Genomic DNA, 12223 nt, shown 5'->3' with positions numbered 1-12223 from the left:
GCTGTGGCGACCTTGGGGTGGGGAGGGGAGGGAGGGAGGGGGCCGGGTCGGCCTTCTGGGTCACGGTGCTGATGGAGCGGAGTCTGAGAGTCGGCACCGCCTGCCTTCTCTCAGCTGGGCTCACGCCGGTGACGGGGCAGAAGGTGGGAGAGAGAGAGAAAGAGAGAGAGAGAGAGAGAGAGGAGAGAGGGAGAAGAGGGAGAAAGAGGAGAGGGAGAGGAGGAGCTCTGAGACCCTGCCGGGATGTCACAGATGTACTCGGTGTGAAGTCTCCGGTGTGTTGACATCTGGATACCAGGGTGAAAGATTCAACCGGCAGGTCAATGATGACCATTTACCTAAATACATTAATTCAATCTAAATGAAAAAAGCTTCAATACACCAACCGATAATGCTCAAAAGAGTTTAGTCAAATCTAGATGATTCGAAAGGGATTCAACACATGAAGAAAGTGTGCAAGCATGCTCATTGGCATACTGATCTGAGAGCACCACTCATTCCTCGCAATGAAGTGCAGAATGACTGATGTTTCCATAACAACACCTTCGTGACAGCAGACGCATTCATATGGTGAAAGGGATAGTGAAGTGACCTTTGACTATGATGAGTTACTGGAATGACACACGTGAAATGTCACTGGTCGCAGCGGCAGGTTCTGGATATTCTGACGATTATTGCACAACTCATAACTAGCTTATGAAGCAGCAGTAGTTGTCCTCGCCTGATGGTTTGTATTTGGGTTAACTGAAGCAGTGTCATGCAGAATGCCAAATAGCTTGCATAAATTTGCAATCTTGAGTTATAAAAGATAACGACTTCAACAAGAATATTCGGTTAATAAAAGGAAAGAACCTTTTGAACAAGCCAATATCCGATGAGCTTTATGATTCAAGGCAGCTATTGATTCAATCAAAATGAATGCGCCTTCAAATATATAGTTCCACAAAATGTGTTAGGTACCTACCAAGGCCATCAAAAACCCATCAATGAGTCACTAATGACCACTTCTGATAGCAGAAAACGATTGGCACCGTTGATAGACAGTTCGATTAATTCCTTAGAGAAATGGTGGGTTTTATGCGCTATGAGGTGTAAGCACTAATAAAAATCCGGTACAATAAATTTAATTATCTCACGTGCCCGTGCAGCCCATCAAAGTAATGCATATGTCTCATCATTAGCGAATAACTATGTAAACATGGGCAATAAAATCCCGATATAGCAAATACCGAGCCAGCAATGACGACATATGCGCACGCAATATGAGTTGTGGGTTCAGAAGCCGCATATCAGAGCTCCATACAGAGCTCGATCTCGTCATCACAAACCAGAAAACTTCATTGGCATTCCGTGTCCATATCGGAATGTCACTCGAAGAGATTGATGCTGGTCTCTGGACGGTCAGAACGTGGTCACGCGACGGCTGGCCGCGACCCTGCCTATCAGTCGCGACTGTGACCGCTCCCGGGTGGACGCACCGCCTAGGTGACATGTCAGGGTCGGTCAACGCTCAGTATTAAACACCTGTGACATGTCAGGGTCGGTCGGTGCTCGGTGTTTAACACCTGTGACATGTCAAGGTCTGTCATTGATAGCTGTTGAACACCTGTGACGTGTCAGGGTCGGTCGTTGCACGGTGCTCAACACCTGTAACCGATTAGGGTCGGCAACCCTCATGTCCAGCCAAACTCCCACCGCCAGGGCCATTTTCAAAGCTCAGCATCACCACGCCCCAGACCGGCCTACATCGTCACTGCTGAAACGACCTTGGAGCTGGCAGTCACCGGCCTCCGCGAACAGCACGTGCGACAAATATGCCGCAGCGCCGAGTCACTTTCGTCACTGGACTGCCGGTGCAGCTGGTGTTACTTGCTTGGTGTGTAAATGGGCGGCAGGTGGTGAGTTGACAGGGTTTGAGAGGGTTTGGCGGCTGCCGCGCTTTGGTGGAGTCTGAACAGAAGACAGCGTGGCGGCAGACCTTGGGAAGGTCACTACTCCGGGTCACACGTGGGGCGGGTGTCAGTGGAGATGGTCGAGGAAGATCACAGACCAGTTCCGACAGAGTTGAATCGTGTCTGAGATTTTTTACCGCCAGGCACTTCAAGCGGTGTCCTTTGTAAGTTCTATCATATGTAGAGTACCCCAGAGCAGCGATGATAAAAATTCAGCACATACACATCATCTAGCGATGAATCAAGACGCTTCCATTCAGCATACCCTACACCTACTGAACCGGTTCACATGCCCTGTCGTGTTTTGTCAATCTCGCCCATCGGAATGTTATCGAGCCGCGGTACTTTGTACCGGCGCTCCTGTTTACTGTCCGGACGCTGGTCTGCCTTAGATCAATTAACGATACACAGTCGGCGCGGATCACTCTGTGTGAGGTCAATGTGAGCGCAACAGACCGACCACAGGTTAAGCATTGTTTAGATAAAGAGCAGCATGAACAATGTCATGCAATTAGGGTAACCTTGCAGCCATTAGATTTGATCTGCATTTTACCGAGAGATAAGGATAAACTTCCCGTTGTGATTGAAAGTAAGGGAAGGCCTATCAAGTATCAATAATATAAAAATGGGATGATAAAGCAATGAAAACAGATGATATGAAGACCAAAGATGGTGCGTGTCTAAAACGCAGTTCACACATGACCGTCAGTCTGTCGGTGTCGGGCCCGTCACCGTCGACCTGACGGCCTGCAGCCCGTCAAACGAAAGTTGAGATTTGGTAGCTCCCATTGGCTGCCATATACTGTGACAGAAATGGCGCACCATTTTCGAGATGGACGCAGATGGGGGAAGGGGATGGGGAGGGGGTAGAGGCCGAGAGGTTAAAATATTATTTGAATTACAGAAATAAATTACCACGCATTTACATTTTTATGTCAAATAATGCTGCAACTTTATTTAAATGAAAGACACATCGGTTCGTTGATTAAAATCAGGGATCGAATCTCAAGATATCGTGCCGTAATAAATACTTTCATCTCAATAAATGGATGGAAAATGGTATAAATGATCCTAAAAATACATATAAGCTTCATGCTGCATGATAACGTTCCTTTTCCTCTTCCTCCAACACGCAGACATTCAAACCGACGGGCCCGTCACCGTCAAAAGTTGAACATTGCTGAACTTTCCAAAGCGACGGCCGTCAGGTCCGGCGCCGGCGCAGTCAGCTGTTGCCGGCCGTCAAACGCTGCCGGTTCACACATGCCCGTCGACCTGACGGCCGTCGCTCCGTCAGTTTCGGCCGTTTTGACGGTGTCGGGCCCGTCACCGGCAGACCTTACGGGCAAGTGTGAACTGCGCGTGTGAACCATCACATCACATCACATCACATCACATCACATCAAGCCAAATGCCAAGCACAAGCTCAAACGTTAATCCTCAAGTAAGTCTGCCTTTGTGGTGTCTCTCCATTACATGGAACCTGAAAACGGCAAAACTGTGCAATATTTGAAATGGTTGTGTTTGCGCCAGGCACATTCGTCCTAGCTACGGAGTTACGCAGAAGCGCAGTCCAGTTATTGGCGTATGCCGAAACGCAGTCTCCCTGGTTACTGGCCTATGCCGAAGCGCAGTCTCCACCGTTACTTGGTGTTATTGTCCTGTGTCAAAGTGCAGTCTCCACAGTTATTGGTCTATGGTGAAACGCAGTTTCCTGTGTTATTGTCGTGTGCCAGAATGAAGTCTCCACAGTGAAGCCTGGAATTATTTCAAGTTATGTTACGGCAAACAGACGTCTGGACATTTTGCATTTTGGGCCAAGATTGCATTTTGGCCCAAGAGATACTCTTAGGCCAAAATGTAGTCTTTACAGTTATTAGTGTGTGTCAAGAGGCACACAATTTTGACAGTTTTCGGGTTTCAGCTGTGGCATAGCTCTTCGTTCGTGGTATTGACATATGTCGTCATTTGGAAGCTGCTGTTTTAATTATTGTGGAGAGAAAAAAAAAACACATTTTCAGAGTTATTGCACCGTGTCGAGGCCCGGAGCTCTGGGAGTTATCTTGAGCCAAACCGTGTGCTCATGCTCTACTTTTTTCTTTTCTTATCTACCAGTTTCATTGTCGACAAACGACCTGCCGATCTCAAGTCTGACTCATTCCATCCGCACAGAGTCCGCCATCTGCAGAAATGCCGCGGCGTTCGCCCTGTCCATCATCGCCCAGCTCTGGACCAGCGGATCCATCACTATCGCTTCTATTTTGGACTGTCGGCGACGGTCGGAGGCCGGGCACGCGTCTCGGCGCAGCTGCGTGCCACCACGCCCGGCAGACATCGATCCGTCATAAGACGCATGACCCGACATCGATCCGTCATCAGACACATGGCCAGCTGCTGCCTGCGCGCGGCCCCCGCACCGAGCGGCCCGCCTACGACACTGTGTGCTGAATAGTGACGGAGGAGCTACAGCTGCTCAGACTGCATGAATTTATGGGATTTGGATGCTGTGAAATTGACCGACAGGAATCTCTTGCATTCTGTTGGATTATCATAAATGACGACTATTTATAGATTTTTAGCAGGAGTGAAAAATAACAGCACACACCTACATAGAAAACGGAAATCATCCTAAATAGTTATCTTGCGAGGTCACAAGCTTCATTTAAATGGAATGGGGGGTAAATATGTGACCTTGTAGATGCGCCTTTATTTTGTCCTTCAAACTGGTGCCCCACATAAGTATGCACACTGCACAGGGCACACATTACTTTGGATTCTTCTGTCGTGCTTCTAACTTCTAGTCATCATATTTTGAGTTCCACAGCCTCCTTCCAGCACCAACACAACCAGCAACACATCATGCCCCCACTGCAAATTTAATCTACCCGGCAAAGGTTACTGGATACATCCCCTCCCTTATCCGCCCCTGGCAGCCCTCTCTGAGCGCGGCGCTGCGCCCGTTCACACACGTACACGTCTGCAGAGGTCACGCCCTTCAGGGTCACCCCTCCCACTCTCTCTCCTTCAAACTCCCGTCGGCGGCGTGCCGGCACTCTCTCGACCGCAGAATATTGCAGTGCCTGCTTGAGCTCCGGTTTTGAGAAACATAAGGGAAAATAATTGCAGAAAACAGGTGCTTGTCAAAGTGAAAAATCGAAAGTTGTAACGCAATGAATCATTAGCAATATACCTGGGACTTCGGAATTTGGTAGCAGTGCCAAACCCTGATAATGCATCGTTATAATTGATGCACCATTGTATTTTCGTTGAACGAAAGTAAAATTTTCGCTGATAAGAAAGTGAAATCAATCAATCGTCATTTAGTGCATTGACATTGATTGATCCAGTCAAAACTGCTTACTCGAGGAGACGGATGCAGTTGATATTCAATACGACAGTGAATGATGACAAGGGCGATTGTGTTATTGTGAATCTTAGGGACAGCGGCGCTCTCTGTTGCGTCCCCGGCGGGCGAATCCGGTGACGCAGACGGATGCGTTGTTGACTGGCGATGACTAATGCTTGCCTGACCGGTTAGAGACTCAACACTTCGTCAGAAGACACACCACCGAAACTCCAGCTGCATACGAATGTACTGTAGCAACTGTATCAACACGCAGACTGTCCTCTGTTTCAGATCTCTGTTTTACACCGTCGCGCTCCGTTTGAATGGGACCACAGCGGCTGGTGTGCGACATCAGCCGTGTCAGTCGAGTGGTGTTCATTGTCGGATCGCATCATACATGAAGTCGACACGGCGGGTGTCGTATCAAACCACCGCGGAACCGTGTGGTGCTCAAGATGTCACTGGAACGGCCATCTGACCGTGTATCATACAGCGTCCGAGGGTATCCGACGCAGCTACAGCGTCCGGTGACCGGACAATAGAATGGACGGTGCCGGGGACACGAACAACACGCAGGTGTCATCTAACAGAGCAGCACGCCCCAGACCGACGTCCGGCCTCTCAGAATCAAGGACACGGTGCGTGCAAGGCCGCAACCACCATCCGCCATCCACTGCCGCCCACAGCTACTATCCGCCACCGCCCACTGCCATCCGCCGCCGCGGTCCAATCACGGTCCGCCCTGTTCTGATATACCCCCCCCCCCCCGGACGTGGCAGTGCTCCCTCTCCGAGGTGTGGGGGAGGATGGTATAGGGATGGTATCTCAGAGTTTGGCGGCAGTGCGCTCTCCTTCGGAATGTCCGGATATGTATCAGTGATGGAGCAGGTCAACGGCCACGGCCGAGACAACAACACCACCAAACAAACGGAAAAGGCCAGTCATCGGGCGTGCTCTCGGGACGCCAGCAGCACACCCACGGCGAAGCAGTATCTCGACAGATGATCAAAACATCGTTTGAGATCCTATAGTGTTACAGCTGACAGCTACTTTATATCAAAAGGTTCCGAAACCAAGGGTGAGACTGTACGTTTGACCATGGTAGGCAGAGCTTGAAAACATGGTTTAAATGCCACCCGCCTTACATATTGTTAGATGCTAGCGGTGATTTGGACAGTGGTTTTATGGGTGGTCTCCCGAAGTTTCGACGATGTGTGGCCATCGGCAACAACCATCAACTAAAATATGAAGCATTTTGTTTTGTAAAATTTGGGCATTTTGGACTTCCTATAAAGACGTTAGCAGCATCTACGATGTAGGTCTACGGACTACAGCTTGCAGGTCGTGTAATAAAAACCGTATGAACCCTCAACCATCGTTTCTCGGCACTTACCAGCTCGTCTCTGAGACCTAACTACCCATGATACCTCCCCCACAGCATCCTCACATCATTTGTCTGCCTTCCTCACATCGCGTCTCGAGAACAGTTCACGTTCCGTCTGCAGCAAATGCCGGCGGTTTGCCACAGAGGAACAGCGCCATAATTTAGGTCAAGTGCCAGTCGGGCCTTCGCCGTCCGCACGGGCAGGAGACAGGCGTTCATTATTGAACGGAGGGTCGTCCGTTCTCCCACGGCCTAGACGCTAGACCCGGGAGTCGGGTCGGTTAGGGTCACAGGATAGGTCACAGGATGGGGCACACAGGATAATATAGGTCACAGCAGGACGGGTCACAGGACAGGTCACGGAATAGGACAAGAGACAAGCTCCGGAAAGCATCACGAGACAAGTTACAGGACAGGGCAAGAAACCTGCTACAGGACGAGGCACAGGACTGGTCACTGGTCGGGACACGGGAGAGGACAGGGGACGACGGGTAACGGAATGGGGAAACGGGCTAGGGTACGAGATGACGGATGAGAGGAGTCGTAAGACGGGTCACAGAACAGATTAGATTAAAGAGTGGGTCACGAGACAAGTTGCAGGATAGGTCACCCACAGGATGGGCCACGAGATGTAACGGGTTGCAAACAAGTCATGTGTTTGTGAAACGGCAGTTATAGCTACACAAAGAACAGCTCCGTCCGATGGTGGTCACAGAACGATGATATGGTTTCTGACCACTGGCACTGACCATACGCTCTCTACATACAAAACACTCCGTTTTCTTATCTTCACGCGCGCAGCTCCATCGTCATTCTCTTAGCCTGTCATTCTCATTCTCCCCACCATCGCCACGGCCGCGTCGTAATTGCGGCCAGCGCACAGAGCCTGGCACGCGCCATATATGGGCTGGCGGAGAGCGTCGCGACCTTGTCCGGGGTCAGCACCCCCCCCCCTAATCCCTCCCCCTCGGCAGCCTCTGTGCGCCGCGCCCAATACGGACGTGATGGCGCCATCAGGGCGGCGTCAGTCCTCTCTGGAGGAGGACATCTCTAGTCCTGTGATGAGGACACCGCTCAGTGCATGTGTATGAGGCGTCTGACTTTGGGCGACGCCCAGCACAGCTGTGAGAACCAGTGGAGTCATGCTCGTTGGTAGCCGGGGTTGTTGCTTTGGAAAGAGGACGGCCGTCGAAATACAGAGATAGGCCAGAGCACCTCAGGTGACCGTGTCATAAAAGGACAATTTTTTAGAAGACAAAAATCTGACCCAGCGTGATATAAGCAGTGTTTTGATTAATGAATGTGGTGTTGAAGGCTTATATTTCATTGTGGAATGCTTTTACCTATTGGAACAGACGAGTTCGAGTTGATGGGTTATAAAGTAAATTGAACCACGCCCCTTTGCTATTTTCAGCCACTCCCTCATCTCTCCACACCAAGGAGCACGCAGTATGTATGTTCAATGTTCATTGGCATCCTTCTGCAGCCTGTGACCTGCGCTGACCCGAGGTCAGCCTGCGTCCCTCCCTCTGTTCACTTTCACTGGCGTGTGCGCGGTGCGCGCGGAGCTGTATCTTCGGGTGCCTCCGGTCCGCACCGCTCCGATCTGGAGGCGGCGGCGGACATAGCCGCGCGAGCGTCGATGTCGCAACGCACCGAGACGGCGGGGGCAACAACAAGCTGTTGGGATGATGGACGACCGTTGGCAGCGGCCTGCCCGCGGAGGGGTCGGCGATGGTCCACCGTCAGCCCGGTCGGAGGGTCGGGGACGCCGCACACTGCGAGTCTGCTACCACTGTGTCTGAGGTCAGTGCCGGCAAACGGTGGGCGAAGATGGACACTTGGAGATAAAACGGCGATTTACGATGGGATTGCTGATTCAATGCTGGTATTCCTGCACAGAAAGGACTACTCTCAAAGGCAATATTGATCACGGAGATACATATCTGAAGTGCTTGAATACTGTGGCATACCTGCGCCGGTCAAAGGCACCAGGGCATGCCACGCATTACAACAAGAATGCAGCCAACTGACCAGTGACCTCAGCGGCCTCGTGGCACAGGCCTCCCCTTGACCTCCACCAGCCATCTTCGAGCTACAACAGGTTGTAAATATACCTATACATCATTTGTCCTGTGGGGCATCTCATACGAAATCTGATGTCGAAAGGGCGTTCCAGACCCGTGAGAGAGGCCAACCTGCTCCATCCGGCGATATTCGAGTCATTAATTTGAGTCACCGGCCGGCGTATAGACCCCACGCCGAGTCCCGTGGAGTCCGGACTCGGTCCGACTCCGTGCTGGGCCGCTCGCCGGGAGGTCCGGAGCTGGTGAATGAGCCGCGGAGCTCTGACAGGTCACACCCCGTCCCCCGCCCCTACCGAGATATCTCACTGTCTGCTCATCCACACAGGCCGCCCACCGGGTCAGACTGAGACGCCCACCAGTTCTGAACCACGACTGATCTGGGGTGATCTCTTCCGGCACGGCGTATTCAGAATTGATGCCCAAACGGCTGAGAATAGCAGCGGACCCGCTAGGTTCAGCGGAGGAGCGCTAGTATCTGAGGATGACCTGTCTGCCTGTCCAGGGCGCGCAGTTGTCCGTTAGATCTTTGCTCTGTGTGCGGTGAGCAGGCACGGCCCGAGTTTCGACGGCTGGAGAGGTGACCTCAGAGGTCCTTCCAATTCAGCTCAGCAGTCCATCAGCACCAGCTCAGCACCCTGGGAAGCCCCGCAGCGTCAGCCCGGTTCTAACCGTCAGCCAGCGCCGCCCTGTTGAGCTGCTGATCGCTCTTTATGGCCTTATTAATCGCCGCATCAAACACCCGACACCATTAATGTCTCAGCCAATCTCGGTCTGCTCGGGCCTAATAGCCAGTGAATAAGCATGAGTTCTCTCAAGGCCGTTTATGGCCACAAATCGATACTGGAACGCAACGTTGAGATGAAGTAAGCCTCGTCTATCATGTATATCGCAATATCTAATATGCATGTAAACCAGCTGATGCTTTTACTGCTTATTGCTACTTCCCAATGATCTTCATTGGGATCAATGATCAATGATCAATTTTTGCGTAAAATGTAGGTACGCCAGTGGTCGTAACCTTGATAACCGCCAAGTGACTGATGTCTGCACGAAACACAGCCGAAAGTCGGTTCATTTCGGAACGTAACGTAAGGAAGGTAGAATAGAGTGGTATCATGATTTAGGCATATCCGAAGATAAAGAGAGAAAGAGAGCGAGAGGAAGAAGAGAGAGAGAGAGAGAGAGAGAGAGAGAGAGAGAGAGAGAGAGAGAGAGAGAGAGAGAAAGAGAGGGAGAGAGAGAGAGAAGGGGGATTAGAGAGAAAGAGAGAAGAGTGGATGCTAGATGCTATCTACCTACATCAAACACGTCAGTTCCTCGTCAGGTATAAAAGTGTGGACAGCCCAGCCACTAATTACAATTCTCCACGGTTATGTTAATATGTTGGCGTCACTTAAAGCCAACACACGTCAAGAGGCTCGATAGACACATTAATTCCAAGCTCAATGTGTGGTCCTTCTTGAACTAGTGCCATTTTCCCAGACATTCCATCAGAAACGTGAGACGCTCCAACACGCCCTTGACATCCAACACAGCCCAAGGAGTTAATATGGGGTGAGTGCCATCAAAGGTCTGTCTCTACTCACCGTTTCGCTGGCGCTGGCTACCGCGGTGTCTTCTCTCTGGATCGGAAGAACCCGGCTGGTCGCGCGTCCTTCGGCATGCTGACAGAGCGTGTTACCGGCTGCCGCTTCCTGACCGGTCGCCCATGCGGCTCGTCCAGCTGAGAGTCACGGGAGTCCCGCCGGACGCGCTGTGGCGGCCGAGGCGGTCTCCCGTTAGCCTGGCCGGTCTGGTTCTCATAGACGATCTCCTTCTCTCGCGTGTTCTTGGGTCTGAAGGGCGCCACCAGAGAGAAGGACCTGGCGACTTTGCGGCGCTCGCGGGCCGGCAGCGGCGCGGCCAGGTTGGCACGGCTGCCGGTGGCGGCGGTCTGCTCCAGTGCCGATGGCGGTGGGATGTCAGCCACGGTGGTGGCATGCAGGAACACGGAGCGGCCTGAACCGGCGCTCACTCGACTCGCCACCGGGCCGTCGCTGCTGTTGGCAGAGGAAGGCAGACTGTGAGCGGCAGCCGTCGATCCGCCGCCGCTGGGCCGTCGCACCGGCCGGCGACCTCCCTCACCCCCCGATGTACCGTCGCTCTCTCCAAAGTACCGCTGGGAGAAGCTCGGGGTACGTCCCGGGGGTCTCCGCGGCACCTCCCTGGCCACTGACTCTCTTGGAGCGGGCTCACGGCTGCCGGAGCGGCTGTCTCGGCTGGCTGAGCGAGCCTGACGGCGCAGAGGAGGCCGCGGACCCGGCTGACTGGGAGCGCGAGCCACAGGCCGGGTGGAGCTTCCTCCACTCTCCGTGCTAGCGGTGCGCCGTGCCTCTGGGTGACGCCGCGACTTGAAGTCCAGACGGCTGAGGGTCGAAGAGAGCCAGCCGCGCTTCTTGGGCTTTTCGACACGCTCCGGGGAAGTCGAACGTTCCCGGGAGGAGTGGCGAACTCGGTCGTCCTCGCGAGAGGAATGCCGCACTCGGTCGTCCTCGCTCGAAAGCGAGCTGCGCTGCCGATCCTAGAAAGGAGAGCAGAGATTTGTGGTCAGAGGAAGAGTGGATAGAAGGGCGGGTATGTGGGAGAAACAACCTCTCCAGATACATGACTTTTTTGTCTACACCTTAATTTTCAATCGCTTACCAGCGTAATAAACGCACCAATTTATAACAAAAACATATGTTTGATTATATTTGGAAACGCTAGCGCACATACGTACAAATGTGTCTAGAACCGCCTATGTTGTATACCTATGTTGATATATTTAGATTCTATTGACACAACTTTATTATTAGCTAATGCTTTGTTATTTGATTTTTTTATTATAAAAAGGTTTTAATGAATCGTATGCCAAAACATTTATGTGTGTGGTGTGCAATAAATACGTTGCTGTCGTGTTTTTGTCGGCCCCACCTAAGCTCTTAGTTATATGGGCGGCTGGAGCACCCAACATTGTTAGTGCGGGTTCAGCGAAGGTCACATTGAATGGGATTCGGTTTGCAGGAGTGAGTGTGGGTGTTACTCCGGTATCAGTGCGGCGGGGGCGGGACGATGCACTCAGCTCGGGCTAATCACTGGTTGGAGTGCCAGTCGGTGAGTCGGTTAGAAATTAGAATTGATCCAGTGAGTTGGTGAGTTTGTGAGTGAGCCTGTCAGTGGACGACAAGCGCGTTACAACTGGCGCCGCACAGTGTGTCGACAAAACATTTTCTCAGCACACTCCGCAAAACTTCCGGTACCGTCTAATGTGCTGCACTGTATACGCTGTGAGATTGTGCAAACTCAGAATCGGTGCATCACGCATTGTGCACTTATGCACTAGCCAACTTTGCACTAATGCAGTTGTTCACTGTGCATTACACTGCTGCGCTGAGTACTGAGTACTGCTCTGGCGCGTGAGAGAGTCAGTCAGTTC

The 12223-nt window shown here is 52.0% G+C and overlaps 1 protein-coding gene across 2 annotated transcripts in view; it reads right to left on the bottom strand.

Moving 5' to 3' along the window:
• Positions 1-12223, bottom strand: part of LOC122393442 (serine/arginine repetitive matrix protein 1-like) — a 33056-nt gene that overhangs the window by 6249 nt on the left and 14584 nt on the right. Inside the window, exons 4-5 of one of the 2 annotated variants that reach the window (XM_043389469.1) lie at positions 10356-11329; positions 9246-9404 (exon numbers count right to left, since the gene is read on the bottom strand). In XM_043389469.1, coding sequence (XP_043245404.1) covers positions 10373-11329 — 957 coding nt within the window. In that variant the 3' untranslated portion in view covers positions 9246-9404; positions 10356-10372. Of the gene's footprint in view, positions 1-9245; positions 9405-10355; positions 11330-12223 lie in introns of those variants that run through there. The other variant, XM_043389462.1, reaches the window with a different exon arrangement.

The sequence above is a fragment of the Amphibalanus amphitrite genome, unplaced genomic scaffold (genome assembly GCF_019059575.1).
Source record: "Amphibalanus amphitrite isolate SeventyFive unplaced genomic scaffold, NRLGWU_Aamphi_draft 000024F_arrow, whole genome shotgun sequence".
NCBI lineage: Eukaryota > Metazoa > Arthropoda > Thecostraca > Balanomorpha > Balanidae > Amphibalanus > Amphibalanus amphitrite.
The sequence above is the reverse complement of the archived record's forward strand: the minus strand, read 5'-3'. Positions and strand labels throughout refer to the sequence as shown.